Source organism: Microtus ochrogaster, assembly GCF_000317375.1.
Source record: "Microtus ochrogaster isolate Prairie Vole_2 chromosome 14 unlocalized genomic scaffold, MicOch1.0 chr14_random_2, whole genome shotgun sequence".
NCBI lineage: Eukaryota > Metazoa > Chordata > Mammalia > Rodentia > Cricetidae > Microtus > Microtus ochrogaster.
The window spans coordinates 13,454,724-13,471,850 of record NW_004949097.1 but is presented as its reverse complement, the minus strand read 5'-3'; the positions used below and the strand labels follow the sequence as shown (position 1 = coordinate 13,471,850).

Genomic DNA, 17,127 nt, shown 5'->3' with positions numbered 1-17,127 from the left:
ATGCACGCTGGAGATTTCTGTAACGAAAGTATTTCACTGCTACCCAGACCTTCAAGCTCCAGGATTTTCAAGCACTTCCCGCCATGACATACTGTCCTACGCAGGTTCCTTCCCTGTCATAAACACAAGCACTCTAAGAGCTCCCCGAATATTTACAAACCAGATCATAAGATACTCGTAATTCTAACCACCCATATAAGCACACACGCAGACACGCATGCTCCGATGGAGAACGGGAGGCGAGAGGAAAGGAGCACTGGCAATGGCGCCTTCACGCGCATCACTCCTATGATGGCTAAGATGAGGGGGCAAACTGGGACACGCTGGGATGACAGCAGCAGCGAGGGGAAACAGGCCAATGGAAAAAAGCTGAGAAATCCTGTCCTGGCTCTGGGCTATTAATATTTAAGAGTGGCAGCCAGGATGGAACTAATGGAAAGATCTACGCGGTAAGAGGAGCTCTTTCTCCCCCTGGATACAATGACTCTGCTGTTATTGAAAAGCAGATGTGAGTAAGCGGGATAAATGGACGCTCATTTCTACCGATCAGTACTCAGGTATGCATCTCCCTGATGGAGCAAGAACTTGTCCACTGCTACGGCCTGACTAGGGCCACCTACCTGTATTCTGACCCAAACTGCACAGTATGCATGGGGCATCACCTCTGCCTTTCCCCATACAGCTGTACAACCTGCCCTCTGGACACACCCTGCCCTTTCATACTGTCCCACGTACTGTTTTCTCCCTGCCTGGACCAGGCTCTGCGTCATGGGAAAACCCCCGCCCCACCCCACCCCTGCAGCTGCTGAGTCCCCTGTAGAAGATGTGGTGTTTGTATAGAACCTATCCAATCCTGTCATATGCTTTAAATCATCTCTAGATTGCTTGCTCACCAGGTCCAGTATCACTTCCAGAAGTTCGTACTAGGCTTACTGTGTCGATCCCTAACGAGGATAAATTAGTAAGAGCTGTCTATCCATCAAAATACAGTTATTCATTGGTCACCGCCAGGAGTCACATACAAAATGTACCATGGACTTGGCTCCTGTTAGGTCTTAAGTCACTGACCTAGATTTTGTTCTTATTTCAGCAAAGGTTCTGGCAACAGCATTCTGGAGAGGGAAAGAGGGAATTTGAGAATTCACTTTGACTGCAGGTGGGTGCTGAACGGCTTTGGCAGAGCTAGACACGACCATCGGGCTTTTCCGTACTGTGTAGTACCTGGTAGGACCAGGGCCGCAATCCAGCCCGGGTGACTCGGTGCGTTTCCTCTCTCTCTCTCTCTCTCTCTCACACACACACACACACACACACACACACACACACACACACATCTGGCGTCAACGATGTTTCTCACTGAGCTCCTGGGTGCCAGGATCAGACCCATGCTCTGGGAACTTTCACTTCGTTCGGTATCCTCCATTTCATTTCCCAGAGCAGTTTCTGCAGCTAGATCTCTGCTCTAGCTATGTGTGTATTCTGACACGGCATCTCCAAGCTTGGGTTCTCTGAGTCAGCAGAGAATATGTTCCACTTAATGTGGCAGTCTCTTGAGTTGTTCTCTCTCTCTCTCTCTCTCTCTCTCTCTCTCTCTCTCTCTCTCTCTCTTTTAAATAAGGGCAGGAAATGATATACTGGGATTTTTATTTCTGCTGTGTTAAAAATACCTTGGAATTCTCTTCATCTCCAAACACTTGGGTTCAGCCTTGCATGAAAGAGTAGCGGTGTGAATACTGATTCCTGCCAGGGAGCTCCCAGCTGTAGCACTCAGCCTGCACGTGATGCTAGGCAGGAAGCATGCCTGATCCCAGTTCCCTCCCTGCAACATTCCAAGGTCCCTAACAATTCCTGGTAACCTCTCCCAGCCTGCCCCTGCCCACTCTTCCTTATCTACCCCACAGGGAGATACCAAGCCACCCCAGGAGGACTGTCTGCCTCATGATCCTGGAGTATTTATTTACTGGACTGTTCTTTCATTTTTGTGTGTGAAAGGCAGGGGCCTGGGGACCAAATCCAGGCCTTTACTGGTCGGTAGGGTTTTCAATGTTGACGGTGAAGCTGTGAAAAGCTGAAGGAAGTGCGGGCATAACTAGATTTGTTTGGTTTTGCATTTTCTGTTTTAAGACAGAGTCTCATTATTGTTGATCCCGAAGACAGGTCTCACCTCGAAGGGAGCAAGAGGTAAGTCTATTCTGACCAAATCCAAGATGCCACGGCTTCGGAACATGGAGTTTATACTGCCCCAAGTAATTGGACTGTGTTGCAGGCAACTTGTGAGCCTTTACAGGAGCAGAACAAAACTGAATGAGGCCAGCTCACTTATACTCATGCGACAGGACGTAGACGGTGAACTTCTGGGGTCCAGAGGATGCCTGATGACTCAGAGGTTTGGGTTAGTGGTCTGCTAAGTTAGCAAGTTTTACCTGACAGCCATGAGGATGGCAGGCCAGGAACTAAAGACAGTCTAGGATTGCAGCTCCGGAACTGCAACATTCCAACTGGCTATAATCACGAAGTTGATCTTTAATGTGGGTTTTTGTTTCGTTTTGTTTTTTTCTGGAGGGTGGGAATCTGGGTACTTCAGTTACACACTCCATAGCTCAGGCTGGCATTGAACTTTCAATGTTTCCTGCTTCAGCCACCAAACGCTGGATTCCAGGTACGAGCCACCACATCTAGCTAGTATTCCTAGGAGTATTGGTGGCAACTAATTTTGTGTTGATGGATAAAAGCAGCTCTTACTCACTCATAAGAGTAAGCTTGGTGTAGACGCGTGAAAGCAATGTCCCAAACCCTCAACTATTTCTTTCCTGAAAACTTGGACTTCTCCCACAATATGACTGTGGATACATGATGTGTTATTCTGGGCCACGTTTTTAAAACAAAATTATTTTTACTTTATATGCACGCATAAGCCTGCGTACCATATGTATACAGTACCCATGGAGGCCAGAAAAGGACATCAGATATCCCAGATCTAGAGTTACAGATGTCTGTGAGCCTCCACTTGAACCCTCTGGAAGAGCAGTAAATGCTCAAACCACAGAGCCATCTCTCTTGCCCCTAGGACACATCTTTAGCCACAGCCACGTGAAAATGCCTAGGTCTCAGCAGAAGCCATGGGCTGTCACCAGCAGAGACCAGGATGTGGAAAGCCTCCCCCTTGCGGAAGACAACACAGCTGGGCGCCGTGAGACGTGACGGAGAACATGGCTCAGGCTTACTTTCCAGACCTTGTTTCCCTATTTTGCGAAATGAGATTAAGCCAAATAAATTTAATCTTTCTTCATATCTGGACCTGACTGTTACTTAAAGTGGGAGCTGAGCAAGCTATCACCTGGGCAATAGCTCTATAATGTTAAGGATTATAAATCCTTTCCTTGAGGAAACTGACATATCCACTTATTCCTTTTGTTCTGAAATCTGACACAACTGGTCCTCAAGTTCTACCCCACCCCTCTGCTGGGTGTGGACATGCCCACTGCATGCATGATCATGGCCTCTTTAATGTTATCCTGTCTTTGCACTTCCAAAGGCAAGAGTGCCACTTCCCACTCTCAAGATCTTCCTCTAGGCACATAATTCCAAGAACTTGTAAAATAGCTTGCTTAATTTCCTGAGTTTGGGAAAATGAGTTGAACAATGGAATCTTCAGAGACATAAAACTGTTGAGACCTCCGAGGTCAAAAGGATGGGAAGAGGTGGCGAGTGTGGCCTGAACTGGGGAGAAGGGCATCACGCCTCCAGGCTCCTTTCCAGGACCTACTTTCCCCCAGAGTTCTCCTAGTCATGATTCATTCCTCAGGTTTATAAATCAAATCAACACGAGTTTACTGGATAGCCAATTCACACAAAATTATTTTTAAAATCTGTGCTTTAACTTGGGGCTAGACAGGTGGCTCAGAGTTATTGTTCTTGAAAAGAACCCAAGTTGAGTTCCCAGCACCCACATCCAGCAGCTCAGCATCCCCTGTAGCTCCATCACAGGGTGGCCAAGGTTTTCTTCTGGGCTCTACAGGCCCTATACACACACCTACACCCACCCACCCACACACACACACACAGACACACCCACCCACACACCCTCACACAGACACACCCACACCCACCCACACAGACACACATACCCACATCATTTAAAGATAGAAATAAGTCTTTAAAGTCTCTCTATTAACCAATTCCTCCACCAAATCAGTACATGGATGTTTTGTTTCTTAAGCAAAATAAAAGATCACTTTGGATTACTGAATATAATCTTCAAAGCTGCTACTTCAAATTAAGTATAAAAAATATGTATGAACCTGAACTCATAGCCACTGTATGTTTAAGTGAAACTTGTCATAGCTGTTTGCTGTTGTTTTCATTTCCCCCAAGGAAAGATCTTTCAAATTTCAGGCCTACCGGTTGAGAGTCAACAGGAAAGTCTGAAGTCAGTGTCTTGCTTTCACCCACCTCTGACATCTGTGCCATCTGGACAAGCAAATGGGTCTGCTGAGAACTCATACCCCAGGCACTCACCTGCAGGGAGACCTCAGAACCAGAGTGCCCCAGGTGCTCACCTGCAGGGACACAGTCAAGCGTGGCTTCCTGCCCAGCTCATCGCTTTTCCTCACCTGGTTGTAGGCCCTGATGTAGAGCATTAGAGAAGTCTGAGGTTGAGGAAAACTAAGGCTGACCAGAACAAATCGGTGCTGAGACAGTCGAGGACAGGAAGGAAGACTGGACAGAGACCAGACACCTCAAAGACGAAGACCTCGGGCACGGTGCAAGGAACAGAGCTGGATGAAAAGCATGGGGATGGTAAGGGAGAAGCCAGTCTGCAGGGAGGTGCTGGGTGTCTGTCTGTTTATACTATACTCCAACAAGAAAGAGTCAGAGGCAGGCAGGACTGCGCTGGAGAACAGCCTACACGTCCTGAAAAACCAGCTTGAGAGACTAAAGCACACAGCCAAAGAATCTACTAGGCCTGATACTTCAACTTCCAGGTAGCACTTTAAAGATGTCCTCCCATCTAAGCTCTGATAGGAGATCTGGCCCTGGAGAGAGTGTTTTAGAAAACTGAGGAACTGGAACTCAGGACGGAATCCTGTCAGCTTTGTTTATTCAGAAGTCAAGGCCAGGACCACTCAGTGACCCCCATGGAGACTGAACCCTCAACCCCTCTAACAGCCCAGCATACTGGAAAACTGAGCTGTTCTCCGCCGTCCTCATGATGGCTATCAGCAAAGTTCAACGCAACTAACTGCAGGTTTAGTCCTAGGCATTAGACTCCCATGACTAGCAGCAAATACAAGCACAGGCTCACCGCCCAAATGACCTCATGAGAAGCACAGCCGAGGGAGGGAGCCTGCGTGTGAAAGCCAGCTGTGATGGCTAATCCCACTGCACATCAGTTCTGCTAAAAGATACAGCTTGCTTCTTTAGGGTTGGCTACCCTGTGACGGTAAAGTCCATTTTAATCAAGCAGCCTGTCCCTTGTAAAAGTGGTGGAGGTTTCATTAGCAGCAAATGGGCCAGTAGGGCAAAGGACATGCATGCTAATCCCAGTTCCAGGGGAGGCAACTTTCTCCGAGGAGACTGAGAGACACAGAGTGAAAACCCAAGTTAACCAACGATCCTCAACTGTGGAGAACACCTAGTTTAGAAAGTACTTGGTGTGGGAAGGAAACGAGGGGCTACAAACAAAGCAACCGAGACGTGACCTCTGTCCGGGGAAATGCTTGTATTCCCTGTGTAGTAGAAAAGATTGGATATTCGACTTCACCGTAACAGTAATGGTCACTGCAGCCTTTTAGACACGCAGACAGGACCCTCGGCTCCCTTCCCCTCCTCACTGCCACAGGCCTGCTGTGGTCCAGATGACAAGTGATGCTAACAGGGAGGAACATCATCCATTCTTCCTGAACTCAATTTCCGGCGGGCATGGCAGACTTATCAGAAGACAATGGTATTTAAGACTATTTGTCAGGGAAGACAAAGCCTTAGAGCCGTGTTTTAAAGCTTACCTGAAGATCAGAAAGTAAAATAGACACATTGGTCAGCCTTACAGACAGACAGCGGCAACACACATCTTTAATACCAATAGACACACTAGTTGTCATAGAAACCGGGCGGTGCATACCTTTAATCCCAGGGGTGAATGCCCTTCATCCCAGCACTAGAGAGGATTATAAAATGGGAGGAGACAGCTCTCAGGCTCAGTCTCATTCTGAGATTCCTGGAGGCAGGATCGCCATTTCAGACTGAGGTTGAGGTAAGAGCCAGTAGGTGGTTGCTTTGCTTTTCGGGTCTTCAGGTTGAACCCCAATATCAGTCTCCGAGTTTTTATTAATCGTTCTTCAAAACCTAACTAACATAAAAGGGGGGAAAAAAGCTTTAATTTCCCCGGTCTCTGGATGGGCAAACAAAACCTGGCCTTTGTCTCAGTGTCCAGGACTGACAAGGTATGCACTAGTGACCCCAACACCCACACACTTAGCAATGAGGAATGAGGTACATTTAAAAGTTCAACTGAGGTGCAGGGTACGGCAGACGCCAAGAGATGCAGAAAGAGGAACTTGGCAGAGACCCTGAGCAGCCAGAGACAAGGAAGAGTGTGGAGGAGATAAGGGCATCCCACATCTCTGACGGAGTCACTGGCCAACATCCCAGCAGCTGAGTACCTGCCAGAAAAGGCAGCCGAGAACTCTTGGAACAAACAGTCCACCCAAAACACTGGAAAGCTGGAAGTGTCCAAAGTGCACAGCCAAACGAGGCTTCTGTGGACGATGGGGAACAGGTAAGAAGGAGGGACCAAAGCAGGACGTCAAGTAACAACAACAAGCGGCAAAGGAAGAACACAGTGCGAGCATCAAGCAAGACTGTGACTAGCTCCGCTCTAAATGCCGAGTTTAGTCTGTTAGGACATTCACCAACCGAGAGGGGTGCCAACTGTGGGAATCAGCACCATGACATTCTGTGGGGTCCAGAAAGGGAGCAAAATTCAATCAACTTATAATTGTTTTTCTGGCTTAGGGAAGACTCCAAACCAAGCCCAGCTGTCTCTGTGAGGCTAACTGGATCGAGGCTCACATAAAGAGCCACACATAACAGCACTCTATCAACATCGAAACCGATGAAGAAAACATCCACTTTACATGTTCATGGGATGACTCATGACTAGCAAGAACTGAGCCACCTCCCCCTCCTACTGCTGCCAGGTCTCGGATACCTCCAGCCATTCGCACAAGAGCAAACACGCCAGATCAAAGAATGCTGTTTCTGGCACGCTGGAGGCTCTCCATGTAGTAAGTCACAGCTGAGGACTGCCAGCGCCAGCAGCTAGGGACCTTCCAGACTGATCTTCAACTACAGCCCACAGCTGTTAGTGAGCAGCAAAGTCACAACCACAGTGGCTTGAAAGACAGCTACGATGTCACACTGGTCATAGGGAGAACCACTCTGCTACTCGCGGCAAAAGTTATATTATTATTATTATTAATAATACACCACTGGACTCCCAGGGATTTCCAGACGTTACTCCTGGTTCTTCCCCTATGAGACAGGTCAAACAGACTTATTTTAAGTGAAGGCAATCTGACACTGCCATCAGGCCGCTGTCCTGACTGATTTGCCCAAAGCAGGCCCTTCGTCCTTGGCCAACAGATGCTGAAATTCAACAGGTTGTGCACGGGCTCTCTCTGGACCAGTGGTCACATTCTCTTGATATCATAGTTCAGCTTTAATCTGAAGAAAGATGTCATTTCAGAGGGTCACACTCACTCCACCCCCCCCCCCCCGTGGATATTACTGATATGATACCCTGTGTTACTGCCCTAAGATTACCACTGTGAAGGCTGTAAATACATTTGGATCAGGAAATGAAATAATCCGCATAACTGGAGTATAAAGAACAGACTGGGGATAGCTGCAAAGAAAACAGGCAGTGCTGAGCGCCAGGTCATGAAGGGCCATCTTGAGAATATGAAGCTACCTTACGAAACAGAGGAATGTAAGGAAGGGGCCTTGAGCAGAGGTGACCTGACATGACCTGTGTATGTCTGAAAACTCTCCTTAGCTTTCCTGAGGGAAGCCAGAGAAGAAGTGGGGAAATACTGCTCAGGATGTTTTAGGAGATAGAATCCGTGGGGCTTCTTGAGGGACGGTGTAGGCACGGAAGCACGAGAGAGGAGTCACCAAGACAATGCCCCGCTGGGGCAGGAAAGAACCGGCAGACACTTGTAAGAAGAGCAAATCTGACGCAGAAGGTCATGAATTCGGTATTAGAGTCGAGACTTCTGTAAAGCAACGTGTGAAAACACTCTTCAGCACATGTGGGTACTAAAATAAAACAGGCTAGATTTACATTTTCAAAAATAAAACTGGAAAATGCCATGACGATCAGGGGTTCAGAAGCACTGAGCCTACAAGCTGTTTCTAAAACTGAGAGTCTTTAAACTACTCTCCACGGCCGCATTCCTGTCCCACCCCCAGGATAGTTCTGATGCGACCAGTTGCTCTGAGGGTAAAGGAGTTTCACAGGAAAGAAAAAAGGGTAAGTAGTCAAGATCACATGACGGACTAAGCATCATCCCTTCCCTGTATTGCTACTATAATTTGTTCCCTTCATAATCTGTGGATTTTTTTCCATAAAACACCCAGTCCATTAAGACCAAAGACTCTCAGACTCCACCCAGACCTACTGAAACTAGAAACTCTAAGGGTGGAGTGGGAAAACCGTGTGGTGACAAGGACCCAGGACGACAAGGAAACGTACTCCAGTCCCGAAACCACTGACAACTCCCAGAAAGGTCTCCTTCTGCTTCCATCTATCTGCTGTATTTTACTCTCCACTAAGAGTCCTTGATCCTTAAAAGCTGCATTCAACATCTATGTAACCGCCCTTCCCCAGCAATGCAGCCCTTCCTGTGAGATTTCAGGTCTGTCTCTCCAAAACTCGAATCTTACCCCTGCCCTGAGCCAAGTGCCTATCTGAGCACACATTCACAATAGAGATCCTGCTTTTCACTGGAATTCACCACAACATCTGCTTATTCTGGGCCAGCTGTTTCCCAAGGTGAAATCAACAAGCAGAAAAATCACCTGGAAGAAAACCATGACTGCCAGGCCAGCTTGGGCTCCAGAGGAAGACCCTGTGAGGAACATGAATCCTAGGTCAGCCTGGGCTCCAGAGGAAGACCCTGTGAGGAACATGAATCCTAGGTCAGCCTGGGCTCCAGAGGAAGACCCTGTGAGAATCATGACTCCCAGGCCAGCCTGGGCTCCAGAGGAAGACCCTGTGAGGATCATGAATCCTAGGTCAGCCCGGGTTCCAGAGGAAGACCCTGTGAGGATCACGAATCCCAGGCCAGCCCGGGTTCCAGAGGAAGACCCTGTGAGAATCATGACTGCCAGGCCAGCCTGGGCTCCAGAGGAAGACCCTGTGAGGATCATGACTCCCAGGCCAGCCTGAGCTCCAGAGGAAGACCCCCATCTCACCACGCACAATTACCTGGAAGATCCTGTTCCTTGTCTATTTAACCAGAAAGAAATTCCTAGGAATAGGGCATTAGAATCCATACTTCCAAGACACATCAGAATTTAATTTTTATGCCTGTAGATGAAATTCATCTTGACAATTAACCTTGGATCAACTGCCTCCGGGTTTAAGAGAACACTGGGACGGACGCTACACTAAACCAAAGGGGTAATTTAGCACGTGGTGCACTTCTTAAATGCAGTCTCTGGGTTCTGAATCTTCAAACAACCACCAGGTAGGTCCCGTGCTCACTCTGGGTTTATCTGTGAATACAGTGGGCTAGTCTTCCTATCACATAACTTACGGAATTACATCTCAAGGTTAGCGGACTTTAGTTTCAGCCCAGACGTCATAATACCACACTGACGGTATTTTCTGCTCTACTCTCCTTAAGTCATCTGTCAACTGCCAGAGCTTCTGTAAGCTTCGACAAAATGGAAACGTGAATGTCAAGACACAAGGGAAGACATCCAGATAGCTATCAAATATGACTTACAAGTAGTGCAACATGTCCCACCCCAAAACCATCCCACCCTTAGCCATGAAGGTTAAACTTGTTCTTAACCAACACGTTCCGTGCCCAGGAGCTCCACCTTCCTCCACCCCCCAGGTACCTGCTGGCAGCCAGTCAAAACAATTACCCAAAGATGTACAGAAGAGACGCAGAAAAAAGTCAGAGACAAAGTGATTTTTAACACGACTGGGGAAAAAAAAATAATTGGCTGTAAAACAAAAAGAGAAGATGACAGTCTGTTTACAAAAATTACCACCGAGTGTTCTCGAAGAGACTTGTGCCTGTCTTTATCTTGCCAAACACACGCCAATCCTCCTCCTAAAAACCGTACAGTCTAATTAAAATTCCCACCAGTCCTTTCTAAGCTAAGATGCACATGAGCCACGGGTGACAGAAACACACGGGCAAGTGAGCACACACACTCTCACTCGCCCACACATACTCCCCACGTTTATGAAAACACGAGCTTGTGGGTAACTTTTCCTTGTTTGGATCTGACAACAGGCTTGTCAAATTCCACTTCCAGGAGAGCGTTGATCCATATTCGTGGAGGGAACATACATTGGCTAGTGCAGGCTTGCCAGAATACTTTTAACTGAAACATAATCTATAGCTGGGGGGTGGTGGTGAAGGCCTTTAATCCCAGCACTCGGGAGGCAGTGGCAGGTGGATCTCTGTGAGTTCGGGGCCAGTCTGGTCTACAGAGCTAGTTCCAGGACAGCCATGGCTGTTACACAGAGAAATCCTGTCTCAAAAATTCCTCTTAAAAAAAAAAAAAACTAAAAAAAAAAAAAGGAAAAAAGAAATGCAATCTATATAACCAAAGCTGCCTTTTAACGTGAACAGTCCAATAAACCCTAACAACGTTTACAGTCATGTAACTGCTACTAACACTGTTGAGACTTGATGCTCGGTGGAGGCACCATGTATATGAGCATAGAAGCTGAGGACTGTGCAGGCCCAAACCAGGTATGATCTGAACACAAACAAATCTTACCAGACATCAAAGATTTGGTTGAGAAAATGCAAAAGAGATTAATACTTTTACATTTATCTTATGTGAAATTACAATATTGTATATGAATTACCTGAAGTACGGCAAAAATGACTGTACCTGCGTCTTTCCTCTTTTTATGCACCTATCAGAAAATTAAAAGTTAATGATCACACTTGCGCCTCAAACTGCCTTCTCCTAACAGATGGTTTGTCGCCTTGCCCATCTGCAGGGAACACCATACCCGGCCCCAGCTCCAGGCAACTACCAATTACCTTGACTCCCTGAAAGATCTGTTTTCAAGAGGATTTAAAATACTTCCCCTAAAACACTTATCCTGATGTTTCTGATTTTTCTTAAGTATTTTGTGGAGGCTTTTAAAACATAATTTTTAGCATTCATTTTCAACGCTGTGAGATTTTTAAAAGATTCGTCTATAGTATTTGTCAATCAATATCATTTTCATTAACCAGCCTCCAATGCACTTGCAGCAATGAACTGTCTTCCCAGGGATGTGCACCGGGGTCCTCAAATGAATGGAGGCCATTGTGCACGCACACAACAGCATCTATTCACAGATGCTGCAGGAGATCTGATCCAGAGGTGGGGAGCCTCCCAGGGCTTCATTTTTCTTAGCCTCGGGAAATGCAGAAAAAGGTTTATCTGTGCTAATGGGCTGGGGAGAAACAGGCAGCACGGAACTGGCAGGCAGGCGTGGGAGGGAAGCAGAAGGGTGTTACGGTCCGGAGCTGGCCTGTGAGGGAGGGCTTTGTGGTACTCAGTGACAACAGCCAGAGACAGACAGAGCCAGTCAACTGCATCCTGCCTCACGCACCCCAGCCCTGCCTGCTCCCTGTCTGTTTTACTCCGGGTCCCTTCCAACGAAACTGAAAATAATTATTATTTATAACAGGCACTCATGCTGCCTGCTGCTATTCACAGCCATTTTCACTTATTTCTCAGATACTTTTTACCATGTGTTTGATTTCCCAAAATACAAGAAGCACCGTAGGCAGGCTCTCTCCTTCCTGACGCTGTATTTCTGTGGTGCGGGAGACTGAATATAGAGACCAGGCAAGGGTTCTACCACTGAGCTACACCCCCAACCCCGAGCTCTACTCTCTATCAGGTTAACTTGGGAACTGAGTGCCAGCGCCTGGGCCTCTAGTTAGATTCCTTCTTAATACTCAGCCTTGGACCTTTCTGCCGGCCCTCACTTCACACCCATTTCCCTCACAGTGCCCTGAGGACTTGACAGGAGGAAGAGATTCCGCATTTTAAGCATTTCACTACAAGTCTCTTAAGGAAATTCTACTCTTTGGCTTCAGGTTTACCGGGGAGCCTACATTCCCCCACAGTGTTCCCCTTCAAACATTTCTGGTGTTGGGAGAAACACTGCCCAATTAGAGAGTTGTCAACGGGAGACCTGTCAGCCAGCACTCTGTCCACGTGTCCAGAGTAGGTAACGCTCTTTTTACACACTCAGACAAAAGATTCCTTCTGGTTCTTTCCTCTGGATGGCAGAAAGCACTCAAAACAGACGTCTCCACAGTGGCTCCCACGCTAGCCGTAGACTCGGTGAGGACACTAACTCCGAGAGTGCTTTACTGTGAGCCTGCAGTCTCAGGCTTGTGCTGGCTAGTGCCAAGCTGGCAGGAGCAGACACACCACAATAGTGTTAATCACGTGTCTGGAAACCCCTGGTCAAAATGACACAAAAATTATAATCATCAAATCGGAAGCTTCTTCTCCACAAATTTAGGTTTCCAGTCCCATCAAGTCAATGGACCTTAGGAAGTGTTCCAGTTCTCAGGCACTATTATTGCTGGCTTGCAGCCCAAACTACTTGAAGTTCACAGCCCACTATCACTGTTGAAGTCTCGAGTTTTATTACGGGTGGTCTTGCTTCAAGAGACATTAAAATGGTAGAACAAGAGAAGCCAGACCAGCAAGTCCAACTAAGAAACTAACATAGGCCAGACGGTGGTGGCACACACCTTTAATCCCAGCACTAGGGAGGCAGAGGCAGAGATAGGTGGATCTCTGTGAGTTCGAGGACAGCTTGATCTACAGAGTGAGTTCCACAACAGGCTCCAATGCTACAGAGAAACCCTGTCTGGGGGGGGGGGGGGGGGAGAAACAAAGAAAAATGAAATAGGTATTGTTGCTGAAGACCCCAAACCCCTGATTGACAGAAGACAAAAGCTGGGGTGTCATGTAGAACTCACAGAACGCCATTCTAAGGGAGATATGAAGATGGATTTTCCAAACTATGAATAAATGTATGCACATATTAATATGTCTATTAACATATTAAGTATATATATATATATTAAACTATTAGCAGTGACTATCTTTTTTATTCTCGGAAGCTAGAGACACAGTAAGTTTCAGGGACTTTCACAACCTGAACTGTGCATTTAAAATGAGGAAAGTGTGAGTGTGTGTGTGTGTGTGTGTGTGTGTGTGTGTGTGTGTGTGTGCGCACACACACATATGTGTAGGAAGAGAAGCAGAGTGGAGCTCCAGAGGGGAGGAAGGAAGAAGGGAGGACACCAGGGAGCAAAGGAGGGTAAAAATGGAACATGCAGATTTATCTGGGCTCTCTCTGGAGCCCTTCTGTTTGCAGGGCCACGTTCTTCTCTCTGCTGTTCATATTTGGTGCACAGCGCCCTGTGTCCAGGGGAAGCGGGCAGCACAGCTTCGCCTCACCTCATCCCCTCTTCGGTGCACACAAGGAAAGCCTGAGGAATACTCTTCTAGGCCCTAGCCCGTGTGGTGCCGAGGAGGAAGCTAGGTGCTTACTTTACGCCTTTCCCTGCACAAGTGGTCCTCGTGTGGGGCACCTGCAGAGCTAACGTGTCTCCTGGAGCATGACGCTCACCGAGGAACCAGGATGTGGTTTCGCTTGTGGATTGACTCACTTTCCCCAGATGTAAGGAGGAGGTGCATGGAGACAGGATGTGCACAGCCCGTCTGAATCCAGGTTCCTGAGGATATGGTCTAGGAAGGTGACCGTGCAGAGAACCACTTGCAGCTCGGCTCCTTCCTCAGAAAATCGGTGATGGTTACAGTCGGGGCTCCTTCCAGGAGAACTCAGAACTGGGTAAAGGGGTCATCACAAGACCCAGCACACAGCTACGTGGTCCCCAGTCACTGATAACGCCTAGGGCAGTCTGAGGGCCACGCTAAGCTGTATCTGCTGCACAGCAGAAAGTGCTTCTCTGGCCTTCAGCAAAGACTGTATTGTATCATGCCATCAACACCCACAACCACCTAATTTAACAGACCTAGAGATGGAGGCCAACACAGCAGTGAAAACCAAAGCGTCACACGTGGTGAACCATGGTGAGCCTTAACTGTGACCTCGGGGGAGGGAAACCTTCGGGAAGGATCCTAGTGAGTCCAGCCTACTGCAGGATGTGCACAGAATACTCTGGAACTGAACAGATAGATCCTGTCCCTTTACACATTTCTGACCATCAGCTTGGTTCTCTGTTGCCGCGGTAACCAACAGTCCCGGAACACAAACTTCTCAGAAGCAGTTGGGCTTAAATCACTAAGCCGCGGGGTCTGGAGGGTTTCTGACACCCTCATGTATGTCGCGGGAGCTGGAAGCGCCCGTCTCCTGTGGGCAGCCCTTCTCGGGGGATGACAGAGGCATGTGCAAGGGGCCTGTGTGAGTGTGTGTGTGTGTGTGTGTGTGTGTGTGTGTCGTCTTCCAGGGCAATTTCCAGGGGGAATCATGGAAAATGCAGAATAAAGATGTTATTTGATGGTGTGAGGATAGGTGCTTGGGTGGCAGTCACCTTTCCAGAATCAACTATTATAAAACTATATGTTTGTGATCCCTGGTTCACTAACCCCACATGCCACTTAAAGAGACTTAAGTAACCTAGTGGTCATTAATAATCTAAGCTAAGGATTATTGATACACTGCTTAGTAAGAAATTAATAGGCAATTTAATGAAAATTAAATATTAATAGGCTATTTAATAAGAAAATAGTTAAGAATACAGAGTAGCCATGTATTATACATTTAATAGTAAATTTCTGTTGATGTGAGAAACATGTGTGTGTGTGTGTGTGTGTGTGTATATATATATATATATACACACATATGCCCATATGTGCACAGATAATACATACTTATTAAGAAACTGGTTACCCTGATCTCAGGATCGGGAACCAAAAGCATACTGAACTCCACCCACACCCTCCGGTCTTCTTCAATCTTCAATCTATGACACAGTTCTGGCAAACACTGTCAAGCAAACAAGAGGCTCCGAGAAGAGATGCCCAGAGGATGTCTGTCACACTATGAGATGTTTTTACAGAGTCAGAAAATACACACAGATGGACTAGACTGGACGGGGTGGATAGTTCCGCACAGAAAGAGGGATGCTCATACGACTCTTTCCTCTCCGACATGACGTGTTGATTTTTTTTTTTCTGAAGCTCCCAGAGCCAAGGAAGACATGACAACTTCTCCCTCCAGCAGTGACGACAGCGGCACAGAGGACTCTGTCTCCGACTGCAAATCCGACCAGAGCCTCTCGACTGGCTACTTCCCCACTGAGAACATGTTTTCCTACGGAGAGATGGCCTCCTGCGAAGAGACGGCCTCCGGGGATCCTTCCCTCCACCTCCTCCCTCCTAACCAGGGCTCCTGGGGGACAGGGAGTGTGAGAAGACTCTTCCGGAAACAGGATCAGATGAAGGAGGACCGGGAGCAGTTCTGCAAGCTAAGCATCTCGCTGGCCTGGGACACCAATGTGAGCTCTGACCAAGCAGACGCTCTAGCTAATCTGGATCTGAACGGCCAATGGCAGTGGATGGATAGGTGGCCAAAAGACAGGACGAAACTGACTCCCTGCAAACTGGACAACCTAGTACAGAAACTCGAGACATTTCTAGAAAAAGAAAAAGGTAGCCAACACGACAGCCCTCTGCACCCTGAATCTACTCAGAAGGAAGACGTCCACCTGACCAGTGTGCCTCCTCCACATACAGCCTGGGTCAGGCATGAAAAACATGGCATTTGTCAAGACTTGCCCAAGCATAAAACACCAAAAACTAAAGATAGCTGCCAGGCCCCAGAGAATCCTCCAAGGCTAGGGGAAGATGAAGTTATGGTGAGCACAGAGAAGCCTCCAGGAGAGCAGGGGGAAGGACGGGGGGGGGGGGGAGGATTGATTGACAGTGGAGCCTGACTACCCGGGAGCCCCAGGAGACTAGGACAGGATTGGATTGGAGAGAGGGTAGGGCTGCAGGAAAGATACCAAGGAGTACGGAGGGAGGGATGAGGGTAGGAACAGCAAGTAGAACCACAGCCACGTCAATATGGTTGTGTTGTGTTTATGTCAATGGGCCTAGCACTCTGCTGTAGCTGGCTATTTGGGGCACGTGAGCTTGGGTTCTTTGGGAGTAAACAGCAGAGCCCACTGATGCCAAGGCTGCATGTTCCTAACTCCCTCTTGTCTTCTCAGCAGGAGATTGGTCAGGCAGCCAAGAGCTCCCTGGAGACCTCCTCAACGGTGCCCATCCACCACGGGGACGACGGTTCTCACTCATACGGCACATCCTGCCTGAACTTGCGGTGGGTCTTCCACTGGCTGAGGACACAAGTCTTCTCCCGACTGAGGAGAGAACACTCTAGCCAAGACACCACCAGCTGGCACCAGAAGGCAGCAAGGAAGATACATTCTCTCAGAGGCAACAGAATCCAACCCCAAGAATGACTCATTGCCTGACAGCCCCAGATTTTTAAACTTTGGAAGCCCCTTGTTCAACCATCCCTCAGAGGTATGTGTTGTTCTCTCCTCCACCTCACAAACGAGGAAATCAAGTCTGGGAGCACCTAAGGGGAGTTTCTAACCTTCACCTCCTTCTGGAAACAGCCACCTACTACCACCAGCATGCGGGGCACCTGAGAACAACACACATGTGACGTTGGAACCATGACCATGAGTGGCAGCTCTAAACCTGCTCAATTCCTGCAGGAAGTACAACCCAAACCATCCCGCCACGGTGGGAGGCTGGAGATACAACCCAAACCATCCCGCCACGGTGGGAGGCTGGGGATACAACCCAAACCATCCC

The 17,127-nt window shown here is 47.9% G+C and overlaps 2 protein-coding genes across 13 annotated transcripts in view; one reads left to right on the top strand and one right to left on the bottom strand.

The window, feature by feature from the left end:
• The window catches only part of Ppfibp1 (PPFIA binding protein 1), a 145,845-nt gene that overhangs the window by 66,789 nt on the left and 61,929 nt on the right, over nucleotides 1-17,127 (bottom strand). The gene's annotated exons all lie outside the window — the stretch shown is intronic.
• On the top strand, nucleotides 14,571-16,766 carry C14H12orf71 (chromosome 14 C12orf71 homolog). The gene is made up of 3 exons (XM_005364609.2): nucleotides 14,571-14,685; nucleotides 15,484-16,160; nucleotides 16,515-16,766. Exons 1-3 carry the CDS (start codon nucleotides 14,625-14,627, stop codon nucleotides 16,764-16,766), a joined length of 990 nt encoding a protein of 329 aa, XP_005364666.1. The 5' UTR covers nucleotides 14,571-14,624.

Coding starts and splice junctions, on each gene's coding strand:
- C14H12orf71 (XM_005364609.2), top strand. CDS start 14,625: ATGTCGCGGGAGCTGGAAGCGCCCGTCTCCTGTGGGCAGCCCTTCTCG. Junction 14,686..15,483: donor CTTCTCGGGGGATGACAGAG/GCATGTGCAAGG, acceptor TTTTTTCTGAAG/CTCCCAGAGCCAAGGAAGAC. Junction 16,161..16,514: donor TAGGGGAAGATGAAGTTATG/GTGAGCACAGAG, acceptor TTGTCTTCTCAG/CAGGAGATTGGTCAGGCAGC.